The 15,478-nt window shown below is 26.8% G+C and overlaps 6 protein-coding genes across 6 annotated transcripts; 3 read left to right on the top strand and 3 right to left on the bottom strand. All coding sequences in view use genetic code 6, as the record gives it.

Moving 5' to 3' along the window:
* Positions 1-31: 31 nt before the first annotated feature.
* On the top strand, positions 32-2,746 carry SS50377_20115 (uncharacterized protein; the record flags this gene model as incomplete). Its single annotated transcript, XM_067904060.1, has 1 exon — positions 32-2,746. The coding sequence occupies one exon, from the start codon at positions 32-34 to the stop codon at positions 2,744-2,746; it is 2,715 nt and encodes a 904-aa protein (XP_067767542.1).
* A 5-nt stretch (positions 2,747-2,751) lies between these two features.
* SS50377_20114 (uncharacterized protein) lies at positions 2,752-3,300 on the bottom strand (the record flags this gene model as incomplete). The annotated part of the gene is made up of 1 exon (XM_067904059.1): positions 2,752-3,300. The coding sequence occupies one exon, from the start codon at positions 3,298-3,300 to the stop codon at positions 2,752-2,754; it is 549 nt and encodes a 182-aa protein (XP_067767541.1).
* A 1,315-nt stretch (positions 3,301-4,615) lies between these two features.
* On the bottom strand, positions 4,616-5,095 carry SS50377_20113 (uncharacterized protein; the record flags this gene model as incomplete). Its single annotated transcript, XM_067904058.1, has 1 exon — positions 4,616-5,095. One exon carries the CDS (start codon positions 5,093-5,095, stop codon positions 4,616-4,618), a length of 480 nt encoding a protein of 159 aa, XP_067767540.1.
* A 236-nt stretch (positions 5,096-5,331) lies between these two features.
* Positions 5,332-12,924, top strand: SS50377_20112 (uncharacterized protein; the record flags this gene model as incomplete). The annotated part of the gene is made up of 1 exon (XM_067904057.1): positions 5,332-12,924. One exon carries the CDS (start codon positions 5,332-5,334, stop codon positions 12,922-12,924), a length of 7,593 nt encoding a protein of 2,530 aa, XP_067767539.1.
* Positions 12,925-12,937: 13 nt separating this feature from the next.
* Positions 12,938-13,831, bottom strand: SS50377_20111 (G beta-like protein GBL; the record flags this gene model as incomplete). The annotated part of the gene is made up of 1 exon (XM_067904056.1): positions 12,938-13,831. The coding sequence occupies one exon, from the start codon at positions 13,829-13,831 to the stop codon at positions 12,938-12,940; it is 894 nt and encodes a 297-aa protein (XP_067767538.1).
* Positions 13,832-14,349: 518 nt separating this feature from the next.
* SS50377_20110 (Transmembrane domain-containing protein) lies at positions 14,350-15,474 on the top strand (the record flags this gene model as incomplete). Its single annotated transcript, XM_067904055.1, has 1 exon — positions 14,350-15,474. The coding sequence occupies one exon, from the start codon at positions 14,350-14,352 to the stop codon at positions 15,472-15,474; it is 1,125 nt and encodes a 374-aa protein (XP_067767537.1).
* Positions 15,475-15,478: the final 4 nt, after the last annotated feature.

Below are 15,478 nucleotides of genomic sequence, written 5' to 3'. Positions count from 1 at the left end.
ATATTATAGTATATAATAAGTAGTTTAAAAAATGTCCGGACACATTACACTAGAAGATATTGAAAATTTAGATAATGAAATTGAAGAGACATTATAGTATTTAGATAATGATACGACAGAATTTTTAGATTAATAGACTATGACGCGAGTTTCATTCAAGAAATAGAAGAAATATTTAATTAAAAATATTTTAATAACCGATGAGAAGAAAAAGGTAAATATTGGTGTTAAATATATAAATTAAGAAGTATAATAGGTAATTTTATAGTAATTGTGTTTTTGTTCAGTTTGTTTAGAGCCATTTTAGTTTCCAGTCACTCTTCCTTGTAATCATACAATTTGTTCATTATGTCTACATAGAAGTAATATTTTATGGAGTTTTAAAAAATGTCCATGTTGTGGGGATGAATATGACGAATTTTTGCATAATATTTTACTTCAAAATGATGTTAGCTAATATTTAAAAAGACATGTGTTAGCAGAGTTAGATTAATGTGTTGTGGTTTTGTAAAAGTACGAAAAGGTAAATCCTTATACATTAGGCTTTTTTACGAAAATAGAGAATGGGTATATAAAAGAAAACATGAGAGAATGGATATAAAGCGATATTATTTTAGAAGATCAGAATTTAATATAACCGAAATCAGACAAAATAAAAAAGAATAAAAAAGACCCCAGGGCATGTATTGAATAAGAATAACCCCTAAAATTTATGCCTGTAAAAATTGCAACAGTAGCTTTAGCTTCATAAAAATGGAAAGGTATATTAAATTCAATATTTCCTATTAATTTTAAGTATTATCCTATCTGTACTAGACCTATACGAGGAGGTTTTGTTATTCAAAGGGCTAATATCAAAATTGTCGATAAATTTTTTATTGGTGATAATGATATTGATGTTTATGATCCTGAAATGCCAAAATTTTTGCAATTTACAAACTAATATCTAAATTTTGATAAAAATTCTAATATTTTTATGTTGATAGCCGATGAACCTGTTCTAAATACGGTTACGCTAATTAAAAATAATACCAGTACAAGTTCAACAAATTTAGAAACATATTTAAGGATTGGTATTAACTTTTAATCAAATTTTAACAGTTAATTTATATGTCCAGCATGTAAATTTTACTATAGAGTCCCTGTATAGTTAATTTGTGGTTGTAATTGTTGCTTTACTTGTGCACGAGATTTATTATCACTTAAACTTCCTTGTCTAGGATGCGGAAAAGATATCAGTAAGAAATATGGGTTAAATTCAGTTAACAAAAAATTAATTCTATAAATGTATTCTAAGATTCCATCGCATTCTCCTATGATTGATAGAGCGATGCCTGTGATGATAGATGATTAGGTAAGTATTTTAATTGATGATCCAAATAGAGTTAATTGTTGGGTATTATAAGGGCCATCATAGACTACTTATGTACATACTGTAAAACTATAAGCTATTAATGTTACTAAATTAGTAACCGCATTGAGACCAAGAATTGGAATGATATATATGGATAAGGATTTTGGAATTTTATTATAGGAAAAAGATTAGTTTATAATTTGTTCAAGAAACTAAATTTAAGGTGCAGTAGTTGAAGCACAAATGTTACTATTAAATGGTTTTAAGTTGATAGATGATATACGCACAGAAATTTTGGAATAAAAATAACGAGGCAAGATTTAGTAAATTAAAGATAAAGAATTAGAATATGAAGAGATTAAACAAAAAGTTCAATAAAAAATTATAGAATAAAATTAAAAAGAAGCTGAAAAACGGTCCTAACTTGAGAATAAAAAATAATTTATGATAGATATAGTTGAGGAACGGAGGAAAAGACTTAATTTAGTGCAGTACAATGATCCTAAGTAAAAATACCATCCTTGTAATTAAATTGTAGAAATAGTTAAATAGGATTTAAAAGAAAAGGTATGTTATATCTAAAAGTAATAGAAGAATTGGGTATTAGATTTGACTTTTAAAAATCCTGATTTACCATTTCTATGTTCAGGGTGTTGGGAACTAATAAAGTAGCCCGTTATTTTGAGGTGTGGTCATTCGTGTTGTAGAATATGTGCTTGTATTTATATTTAAGCATAGATTCCTTGCTTAGTTTGTGGTCTTTAGTTGGATACTATGTAAGATATACCATATGACACTGATCTTAATAATTAATTAATTGTAAAAATACCTGAAAAAGATTATAAAAATGGATTAGATTTAGGAGTGTTTGTATCATTTAAAGAATAAATATTCATGATTACAAAAGTGCATTAAGAAATTTGTGTAGGTTATTCTAAAGGGTTGTTTAAGACACTTAAAATTTCGAAAATTACTATTAAATAACCAGGGATGTCTAACATACAAGAAGTAGAATTATTTAATTCCATAATAGTGAAAGATGGAACTTATTAAGGGTTTTATGGAGTATATATTGCATAAAATAAGGTGCTATTGGAGACGGGAATTGAAGTAGATATTAATATAGATAAGATTATGAATGTGGCTATGGTTAATTAATTATTATCTACAGAAGAAATTAAGTTATAATATAAATAATAGGAATCTCTCAGAAGAAATGCAATCGCTTTAGGAATAAAACATATGTTACTCGGTATAGACCAAGACGTTTAAGAATAATAATCTAACTATTAAAAACCATAGATTAAATCTTCTAGATCTAAAGGTTCTATTGGTTCAAAAAAAGTATCCCAAAAATATATAAGTAGCTAAAGACAAAATAATAGAAAATGAGTCACTCACATAAGTAATTTCTAAATCTAACTAAGCAATTTTTCTTCGATCTACTACTAGGTTTATATAGCATTTTTGTCTGTTTAACTGTTTAATGGTGTTAAGTCTGTATCCTTGAAATCATTTGTCCTCAGTCTTCTATTTGATTTAACTCTGCTGACACATTAATAGACAAATGACTCAATAGCAGATGGAAATATATCTTTATCGTAAAGAAAATCTTTAACTGCTTTTATAATGTCATTAGGCTCATAGTTTTCTTGAATAAGGTCAGCAACCATTTATTCAACAGCAGTTTTATATGGTTGCAGTGATTCTGTATATTTAGCCTTTGAATAACAATGTCTATAATGTAATAAACACTGATTTTACTTTTTAGTAATTATAACTGATAGTTCTAACCAAAAATTATGGCGTTCTGCTCTATTAAAATCTTCAAAGACTTCACAAGCTTGTTTCTATGTTAAATCATAACCAACAGGGCTTCTTGTGTTCAAAATTTAAACAAAAGCAGCGTGGAATTAAGCGGTCTCAATAGTTTAAGGCCTAGGCATTATGGTAAAATTAATTTCGAATATAGTATATATTTAGTAAGAATAATAATGTTTTTTATTACTGAATTAGCATTAGAAAATTAGTATTATATATGAATTTATATTAGGTATAGTAAGATATTCAAAATATACTAATCAAACGACCTTTTATATGTTGAATTAAAATTAATCTCAATTATTCAACTGTGGTCGTAGAAAATTCACACAAACTAAACTTTATCAATATTATTTATTTTTAATAATTATTTATAAAAACGACATATTCTAATTTTTTTAATTATATAAATATATGCATCAAATAATTATATTATACTAAATAAAGCTAAGTTTTTAATATAAATCTTAACTATACTCAAAGAAAATAAACTATATATTTGTTATAAAACTACGTTGATGTATAATATTTAAATATAAAATGTAATTATATATAATAACAACAAGTAAAAATAATAAAACTTTTTCTACTCGATAAAACCAATATAAGTATGTTTATTAACTATTATGGATTCATTAATTTAAAACATGTTCACAATAATATTAAAATAAAATCCTATATAACACATTCAAAAGTATTTTTTTAATTAGCAATCCATATATTCTTTTAAAACAATATTAATTATATTTAACAGATTACTCATAAATGAACAAATAATATCTATTAATCTCTAAATATAATATTCTTACTTTTTAATACATAAGTGTGACTTCTTTAATAAACAAATATTTTTTGAACAAAGCCTAATAAAAAATATAAAGAATATAATATAGATAATCTAATATATGATAATATGTTTTTTGAAAAATTTATAAATATTTATATTAACATAACAGTAATGATATATTTATTTATAATTTACTGAGTAATATATATTATTATAAATAGAATCAGAATACCATACTTTTATTTTATATGCATAACATATAAAATAATAATAAAGATAAGTAAATAATATATTATAAAAATTTATATCTAATAAATTTGTTTTAATATATATGCCTGAATAAAAATCGAATATTAACACCTTAATGGAATAATAATGATTAATATATTTACTTCTACTCCTAATTTCTTGATTATTTTGTAAAATTATATCTAAAATTTAATAAATTTATAGTAAAAACAATCAATCAATTTTAATGGGATTCATTGTAATTATTCATCATTATAATTGACGTTGTTAGCTTTATATCTTTGACACTAAGCCTTCTACAAATTAAATATTTAAATGTGTAGTGATAAATATTATATTTTTATTTCTTTCCATTTGTTAAGACGATAAAAATTTTAACACTCAGTAACAATACATAATAGAATTCATTTAAGAAGATCACTCTCAAAACTTAAGAACCCAAGCAAATTAATCTTATCAGTAGAACCAAACAATTAGTGGTTTATTTTTATTGATTAATTATATACTAATTCTTTTTTATACTCCAAAATTTTATCATGATTAAGGTTCTGTTATCCCTCAAAAATTTCTAATGCAAGCTAAATTGGAATCTATTTTTCCTCTAATATGTCAAAGAAAAAAAATTTAATTGCAGTCTCATGCAAACAAAATCCAAAAAAAATAGTATAAATTATTCGCAATACTTCTTTTTTGGTAAATTTTTATTAATGGCTAGAATAGATTATATCTATTATTTATCTGACTTAATTTATATCAAACATTAAGCTGCAATGATCTAAAAGCTCAATAATTTATTCGAAAGTCAATTCCTAAAGTAGAAACTTAGAAAGTTACTATTCAACAAATTTTCTATCATAAATTAAACTATCAACAAAATCAGACATTTTAATATAATAATTAAATAAGTATAATAATATAATATAAATATAATGGTAATATGGAACTTTATTGTAAAATAGACGAAATAATTTATTCCATTAAATTGCTGCATCATTTGCAGTGCAATAAGCTCAATACAAAGTAATCTTGCTTAGTTTATAATTAAAATCTCATTATAAATGATATTATTTATTTGAATATTATAATCTATTATTATTTTATAAAACCACTCCATTGATTAATGTCGTTGCATTAGTAACATATTTTTTAAGCACTTGAATCATAAAATATTAGACTTCTATAGGAAAGTTTTAGGGGGATAGACTTGAATTTATAGTTTTCAAGTTTTGTTTAGGTTTCGATCTAAGTCATTAAATCTTGTTAATTATTAAGCAGACCACATCTCATGTTTACAAGTTAATAATTATCTAAATATCTACAATAGAGGTTACCATAGACGTCTTATTTGAATTAATTTTTCGAGGTAATAAAAATGGAAAAAATGTCAGATTCTCAATTAGAATTTATTGCAAACTAATTATAAATTAACTAAGATAAATCTATCTAGCTTATAAACTTTTCAGAAATTTTCATTAAAATAAAATAAACATTGTAGAAAAGTTTTAACTCTGAATTGTTAAATAAACTTTTTAAAATTGGGTTTAATGGAACATTTACAGCAACATTTGAATAGATCTGTCCATAGCCAACAATAGAGGATGGCGGATAGTTATTATAATTTTTTGCAACTCCATAATCAGTAAATAAGGTCCGTTACTCGGTATCCTAGATAGAGAAAGAATTTAATATTGAATTATTTGAAGAAGCCATGGACTGGAAAATTGTGGATGTTTTTTAATACCTGAAAAGTAAAGGAATAACTGTTATTTAATGTATTTAAAATATGAAAATGGATGAAATTTATTATTCTCCATAATAATTACTTGAACTTACAATTAAAGCTTTATTGGCTTAAAATTAGCGTACTTGTTTTTGTTCTAAGTGCTCTAATGAACAAAAGGAAAGTCTTATTGATCTTATTTTTGGTGGATTTGAGCTCAACAAATTTGTTAAGTTCACATATCTTATTGGATTTTTGACATTAGCACAAACACTTACCAGAGCTTTCAATACTAAAGTTTATCTTTAGTTAAAGTAAGGATTATCTTAGGAAACCCTTAAACAATTTTTACTTCTTTAATAGTATGCATTTTATGTTAATTTTGGAAGATTAGAAACAGTATAACTTATATATCCTCCCAATTTAACTAATAACGAGTTTTCATGTCCATTTTAATATGCATTGGACATTTGTGGCAATATTTTAGATTAAAAATTTGGTGAAAATTCTAGTAAAAGAAATTGCAGCTTTTCACAATAGTATTTAATTTCTGATTTAGATTAGCTTATGCTTAACCAGCAGCAAGCTGTCGTTCTTACATAAGCATTTGTATGGAGATGCATTCCATTAATCAAAACATTAAAACTTTTATATGAAGATTTCTCACCGTAAATTGAGTATTTATTGCATATAAATATGCCTAATTAAACTTAGCTTCAACTCTCATAAGAGCTCACTCAAAAAGGATACGGTGATCCTACAGCTAAATGTGCTGAATAACTAGCACTAACTATATTGTAACTTTAACCATCTTACTTCCTTAAATCAATTTTAGCTTTAGCGTTGAACAAATACTATAACAAATCTACAAAAACAGTACTTAATCCGATTTTAACCTAATCTTTAATATAGTCTGAGTATTTTTCGTATATCTATCAAGTTGTTTGGTAATTTTAGCCAGCTTTAACTAGTAAGATGTTAGAACACGCCATTGAGTATCAATGCTTAGATTTAGTTCTAATTTCGGAGGATAATTTTTATTTCACTTTGGATGTGGGGTCTATTGCAGCACAATAAAATAAAATATCAATGACAACATTTTTAAATGGATAACTTATGAAGATTGGTGTTTCTTTTGCGGAAGCTTTATGCGTGTTTATAGTTAAGAAAGTATATAAATATTTATAAATATAAAATAAAAATTTGGAATTATCAGATTTTCATTATCTTCATTCAGATTATACACCAAGTATTTCATGTGCTCTTCATGACATCATTTAACTTTCATAATAGAACACCTAATCTGTGAGTTTAGAAACGCAACTTAGATTTGTAACCGTTTCTGATATTCAACCTAATGAAGATGTTGTTTACTCATTTTATAGAACGTTAGTTTATTATGAAGGTTACTTTAAAAATATTTCGTAATAAGAGTTACAGTCTAGAATGACTAAGTTATTTAGTGCAGCAATATCTATCATCAAACTAGCATATCCTAAAATTGATATGGTGATGGCACAAGATCTTTAGGTAACTGATCAAATTACAAGCTAAAACGCTAGTAATCAATTTTCTTAATTATGTATTAATAAGAACTATCAATAATTTGTAGAAGAATAGAAGACTATTTTAAAATAATAATAAACCTTAAAATCTGTCAGTTTTGTGCTACTTAATTTAATTATCAATGGAATTAATGATATTAAGGTGATCTAATAGCATAATAAAGATTTAAACCAAGAATAGCTTATTTAAACTTAATAAGAATTACACATTCTTTCAGCCGAACTATTTATCAATTCATTATTTTTTGATGTTTTGCATCCTAAGTTTTTAAATGTACTGTTATTAATAGCATCTTCTAAATCATAATCAGATCTATCTTTATCAAAATTACTTATTAAGACTATTATTTTAAGTGTTAAAAAGATAAAATAGACAACTAAAGTTATAAACTCTTCTACTACATATTTCTCATTTTTTGAATCATTAAGCATGTTAGATGCTTTCTAACAAGTTGATTTAGATACTTAATAATACGCTTTTATTTTAACCTAACAATGTACATTTAAACAATCATTAATATTATAAAATATTTAGAATGAAGTTAAGCTAAGAAAAGATTCTAACAATAAACTCCTGTAAAATGCTGATAAACTACTCTAATCTAACTTTTTAGACGAAGAAATTGCCTAACTACTACGCAAAAATAAGTCTCTTATGGTTCTTTTGCCATCTTCTCAATAAGAAACCGGTGTTTATTATGAAATCTATCAACAAAAACTCTAATTAATTCTGTCCTAATCAGCAATAAATGAATCAGTTAGACAACAGTAAATCAAAGAGTGTAAACTGATTTTTGAAAATGATAAATAATAATTTGCTGAATTTTTCGTAACAAATTGGATCATTTAGTTTTAAGTTAAAAATTCAGATCAATAAAACATGCCACTAGCCTTGTTTTTCTAATTTTTCATTACTTTAGACTCACCCGAACTGTTATTTTTAATCACAAAGTAATGTATCTTAACTGTTTCTAGGCTGCTATATTCTGTATAAACATTAACTTCTGAACAGCTCATTTAGCGCCGACAGAAAGTATTTCAATTGGCCACATGGCTTGGTGCCTCATAATTTCGTCTAGAATTTGCACCTCTTAAAGGGCTACGAATCGAAGATTTTGATTATTTAGCACTCTCAAAGATTGCAGAAACTTGTGAAACAAAGCCTATATTAACATAATTTTTCAGTTAATTTTCGCGGACAATCCTTCAAATGAGTTAAATAATCACAAGTTAAAACGGTTATTTGCTTACCTTATTATCTATCACGATAGATATGATAAAATGTGAGCATGGATTTTTTTGTAAGAATTGTAGAGAAAGTGCGAAGATTGCTAACGAAAATATTCAAAATTTAGAATAATATTTATTATATTCTGATATAGATAGCGTTGTTAATGAATTTTATTCTGAGGAAATACACGAATTAACCGGAGAAACTGTTAATAAGTAAAATAAAAAATATATAATTTTGCCTGAAATATTATAATAAGAAGAAAATTTAAGTTTACTCATGAAAGCAGAAGTTAATGAGGTACCTCTTAATTTAACATCTGCGCTAATTTAGGAAAATCAGGAGTTATTGTGGAATTACGATAGTGTGCAAATCTGTTACAGATAAGGTAGAATTTAGTAAATATGGTCTAAATATGTTGATAATGCTCGAGAATGTGCGGAAGCACTTTTAAATAATTTTGGACTTAAGCAAACTGATTCTCGATATAAAAAAGCTTTCTCAATGTGTACAAATCGGATAACTAGTGTTTTAATCAGAAATGCTTCACTTTCAGCTTTTTCATAAGAAATTCTATAGGAAATATTGAATAGGTTTTAATATGAAGAGTACGTTCCTCTCTAATTACAAGAGTTAATCACATCAAAAATACTTAAATAACTCAGTTTAATGGCTGCAGAATAAGTAATATTGTACGTTTAGAAATAAGCGTAACAGTTATAATAAATAAAAATTAGTAATAATAATAAACTGAATTATAAGTTTGACTTTTAATTAGCTGAAACTTACGATATGGAGGAGACTACAACACCTTTTGATGACCGTGCAATACATAATGGGTCAAACGAGTTATCATTTGATGAATAAGTTAATAGGCTAGTTGATGACTTTTATCATATTTTTTCAATAAAATCTAACCATCATGATAAAAATACATGGATTGAAGTAACCTAACATGATAACACAGCAATTTATCCCTATACCATGATTAACTATCCAGAACTACTTATTTGCTGCAACTGGATGTAGTAACCATAAATTTCTTAAAATTAGGTACAAGCTTAGTAATTCCTTAGTAAATAGCTTGGAACATCTAATGATTTAAGCATATAGGAATAATTACAGTAATTTATATCTAGATATTAGTTTACTAGCACACTGCATAAAAATTAAGTAATCAAATTTATTTACAATTAAGGCGCTACCATTAACTATTTATCTAACTATTTACCTTTGTCAAAAAGTCTTTCTTAAGATGATTCTATTAAGCTTTTGGCTAGATTATGTAAGTCAATTTATTCATCATAAAATTAATTAGCATAGTCTTCATACTCATCGTCTAAAATTTCTATGTATAATATATAGACTAATCACCCTTTAAATGCTTAGCTGCATTCATTAAGAATTGTATTTGACTATATGTGGAGAATAAATCCTAATAATTGTAAATCTTTTATGACAGCGCTATTTAATTGGACATTTTCCGGAATCACTTTTGACTCTAATACTATTAATTAAATTAAATCTTGTCAAATTAATTATGACGATTATTAAAAGGGAGCTAAAGAAGGGTAACTGAAATCTATTAATTTTACAACAGATTTCAAGATTGCAGAATAACTATAAGCTAATATCAGTAGTTATTAGGTTAAAGCTAAAAATGAATTTTTAAGCCTGTTCCCACCTGACTCTAAAATACATGATTATTTCAAAGAAGAGCACTAGCAGATTGTTAGACATATTTGTAGCACCCCCGCATCTTGTTCAAATTAAATCTCCATTCTAAAATCACTCCCGTTTGCAATTTACTAAGTATTATATCGAGTTTTCTAAGATAATAGCAGTTCAGCAATAGAATTGAAATAATAGATTTAAGTTGGATTTTAGTAAATTATAGATTTATCCGTTTATTCTGATATTTTAAACTTACATGACTCTAAGTATTATTCTGTGCATGATTGTTTAAGTGGTTATTATATTGGTATTATACAAAATCATGTCTTGAAGCCAGAGGATGCTGATAGGCTTTTCTATGATACTATTTAGTAGGCCATCCTTTATCCTTTATCTTTTACAAATAATTCTGAAATTCCACCAGTTGCAGTATAAAATAAATGTGTGCTTACAATTACTGCTGCTGCCGAAACTTTATGTGAAGTTTGCTTTAATAACACAAAAGAATTAGCGTAATGTCATAAATCTATATCTTCATATCTTTTTAAATAAACTGTATAATTAATTGAAGAATTGTATGTCTCATCAATGGAAACTTTGGCAGCCACTGTCAATACTACTTAGGATATTTCTATATATTCTACATCTTTAGAATTACCTGATATTATCTAAGAATTTTTATTCTATTAGTAGCATATAAATCAAGGATTTTTAGCATAGCGGAATTTTTCCGGTGATAATTTATGCGATTTCGGATTTTAATTAAAATATTCTGATTTTATTACTGGCCAGTAAATTTCAGTTAAATTAAGTGAAATTGAGGATAGTGTGAAAAAGTTTGCTAAGTATGTTAATGTAGAGGTTTAGAAAAAATCATAAAATTCATTTACTATGTTAGATAATCATATAATGGAATGTTTTAAATAATTTTCAGCTATTGTTGATGATAAAATTAATCTTACATAATAATAAATTCCACTTATTTCTAGTTGTGTATTTTAGATTCATTAAGTTGGTTTGATGCTTTCAGACGATGTAGCATCTTAAATTTTTGATTCTTTGCTTATATCTACTTTCTATACTATATATAATGACTGTGATTATAAGGCTCTCATTATTAACAAAAAATCTGTATAAATTGATTAACTAGGTTAGTTTTTCTATTATCTTATATAATCTATCCCAGAATTTGAGGTTAGAGGAAAATAAAAAGAATAATATCTAGCATTACTTCTTTACAGAATCTAATAATTATATTCAGTATTCTAATCTATCTAAATTTGTCCCCTGACAAAGATATAAATTATGAAGTAACTTAGAAACTATGATTTGGTCTAGAAAAGTGTTTAATAAACTCCTATTACTATTTAGACTATATGCTAATTGTAAAGTGAGCAAAGACTTATTGAATAAATTGATAATGGAGAGTAATTACCATAATAAACATTTTTCAATATTTTAGCGATGAAGTTTACTCATAAATTACTATTTACTATTTAAAGGATATTTTTATCTTAAACAACTAGATTTAACAGATATCATCGAATTTAATTTTCTACTATTATAGCTTAATCTCTATATGCGTATCGGCCATAGTATCATCCTGAGTTTTTCGCGATATTTATGTCTTTGATGTCCGAGCCAACATTACAGGGTGCTATGTTACATTACTAGCCTGATTATTCTTTTAACTAATATTACACTAAAAGCTAAAATCTTAACTTTCTAAAGCATATGTTTTATGAAAATTCACCAACTTTCCAACCGTATTTCATGTTGCTTTAAGCATTTTGCAACTATACACATTCTTATTTCTAAAATATACAACTCACAAATTAACCATATTTAAAATAATATATTCGCTGTTTAATGCGCTTAATAATCATTATTAGTAACGATTTTCCTATATTTATGAATAAATACAGACTTATTATTTCTGAATCTTTACATTAAAATGCTTAATAATTACGCGGTCAATTAAACTCTAGAAAGAATTATCCAAAGACAGATGAAGTTAATGGAATGCTGGCAATTCCTGAGACAGATTTTATAGAAGATCTTATTATGGCTGACATCAACAAAGATTTAGAAATGGTTCTTAAAAAAGATAGTGATCACTATGTAAAAGATGTTGTTGCAAGCTTGAAGCACACCGTTTTTAATCCCTTAAAAATCGACTAAATAGCTCCATTTTTGAACTATTTAGTGAAATACCATTTTTATACCCAATTAGACAGAAAGAAAGTTGAAGAGACTTATTGTTTCTAGATAATCTACTAGCTTCTTCGTGATTTAGCACCCTAAGATTCTGCAAGATGGGTCGTTGTATAAATGTCCATTTTCGCCAGTGGACCATCTATCGAAACATACTGCTTTTCAGCGATACTTTAGGCACTCGCTAGGTGCACTTTTTCGAACGTCTAACTTTTAGTTAGAGAAGTCATTGACAAACGACACAAAGATGGCACGAATTGGGGTTGCAACATACTGGCCAGAAGTTTGTAGAGGAAAGGCTGGAAATGATGCAATTGAAATTTCACTCTTAAAATGCTAGGCTTGTGACGAGACCCATGTGAGACGAGAAAATCTTCTACGCCTCGCGCAACCCCTGGTGTCTTCCAAATAGTTTAGCAGCTTTGTCGCAACCAACTATCACATTATCACCGTTCTAACTCACGACGACATCAAATGCTGACTGTTCGAAAACTGGGGTCTAGTCCTCCTTGATTAATCTGCTATTCTAAACATGCCAGGTTTTAGCCGTGCGATCACTAGAGACTGATGCAAGTATGGAACCATTTTTGGCGAATCGGACTCTGTAGACAGCTTGTGAGTGTGCCTGCACAGAGCATTTTAATTCAAAGTCTTCGTATAGCTAGATGATACCACGCCCGTCACAGGCCACCATCTTGTTCTATGAGCACGATATCCAGCGCACACCTATGTCATAGTCGAATGCCTGGATAACTCTCAGAGGCTGCTGCACGTTCCGCTGGTCTAGGAGTAAAATTTTTCCCGTCTGTTCGCCAATGATTATGTTATTATCAGAATAACAAATTGAGTTCAGAAGCGCATTATGATGGTAGGACTGCGCCACTTATTGTAGGTTTCTAGTATCATATACTTGAACAGTTCCATCTTCAACTGCTCCAGCAAGTTAGGAGCCGGATTCGTTAAAAGAGCAAGATGATATACAATAATCAAGTTTATCGGGTGCTAAAGAAGCATAAATTTGCTAGTTTTATGTGTTATATACTTTCATTGAGTTGAATCCGCAAACTGCCGCATATTATTTATTTGGAGAAATTGCAATATCGCAAACTGGGGTTTCAAAATTAATTTGGGCAAAACATCGTTATTGATTAATGTTCCAGAACTTCAGAAATTTGTCATATGAGCCAGTGATCAGAAGAGGATCTTCACTTGACATTTAGTGAATAATTTATAATTTTTACTATATAATACCATTAATATTTTGAATAGCAATGACGATTCCAACATAAAAATTAAAAAGTAAAACTTAGAAGATAAAAACGTTATTAAAATGTAATAAATTATATATATAAATATGAATTCTATTGAATTGTTTATAATTATATCTATTTATACTTTAACGGGTTGCAGTTTTATTAGATTATTATATATAAATTACTAGATACTTTTCAAAGATAATTACAATTTGGGAATTATTGTATAATTCTGATCAATAGTTTTGTAATGGAAAAAAATTTCAAAACATAAATAATCTTTAACTAAAATTCCCCACAAAAAATATATCTATTTGCGCTCTCAATATAAATACTTATTACATCATATCAACTTCTTTATTAGATTTAAGTCTTCTACATATTATCATAATAGGAATTTTTCATATTCTCCTAATATATTTTAATAATACCTTATGAATTTCTTCTATTGCAAGCTGTACCATAAGCATTAACCGAATCAATGACTATCGGTATCGGAAAATATATTTCGTATAACCAAATCTAATTCACAAAAATATAAATATCGCATGCTATCTACATTTAGATTTTAATATTCAGTATAATTGCATTTTCACAACTTGTAATTGGCTATGTTTTTAATTTATAAACTTACTGTAATTAAATTATTTTGCGTTATCTACTCAACGCAGTAAATGATTTTTTCATGGCGCTGTTAAAGTCTTTCGGTAATTTTGGGCTTAACGGATCGTTTTAGTTCATAAGAACGTCAGTTCAACTTTTTACTTTGAATTATACCTATAGATTAAACGATAACATTTTTTAAATGCATTTTTTACATATTTCAGATATTGCTGGGAACGGATTTACATTAGCTATAATGGGTATAATATTTTTTAAAGAATTTCGTTCATAGTTTATCTTCACTTCTCCTAGCTATTTTATTCCATTTAACTTAGATACAATAAAACGTCAATCTGAGATTTTTGTTCCATTGCTTTTGTCCAAATTATGGGTTTTGTTTGCATTTTTTACAATTTAAAGTGATACAAAAAATATCGATGTTGATTTGAAGATATTAGAGTAATCTAAAATTTAAAATGTTGGTATTTTTATTTTTATCAATATCTGCACCTTAAATGCTAATGTAGTATTTAAAACACTTTTGGTGTTTTAGCAGTACTATAAAAAAGCTAACTACTCAAAATTGATCAAATCTGCTTTTATCTCAGGTCTGCTTTTTTAAATCGTTAATATTTGTATTGTTTATTTTTTCAATACTGAAATTTTCACATTATGCCAAATGAAGAAATCTGTATTGTTAGCTGTCAGCACTAATTCATTTTTCTTTAGTTAATTTTTAATTTTGGAACTTATCAAATTCGGTCGCTTTTTCCCTTCGATATTTTCATAACTCGTGCTTCTTATAAGCTATATAGTCACATTTTCATTATCACGAATCAATAAGGAAGCAATTAATCTAGCAAATAAACTTTCTGAAATTCTTTTTTTCTGGCTAAGTATTCAAATATTACTCTTTTTAATCACAAATCTGATTGATTTTAGATCCCGATAACTCCAAATCATCCATTTAAAGTTTTTGCGAAAGTACAAAAATAGTGAGTGATAAA

The sequence above is a fragment of the Spironucleus salmonicida genome, chromosome 1, assembly GCF_000497125.1.
Source record: "Spironucleus salmonicida strain ATCC 50377 chromosome 1, whole genome shotgun sequence".
NCBI classification, from domain to species: Eukaryota; Fornicata; order Diplomonadida; family Hexamitidae; genus Spironucleus; species Spironucleus salmonicida.
The sequence above is the reverse complement of the archived record's forward strand: the minus strand, read 5'-3'. Positions and strand labels throughout refer to the sequence as shown.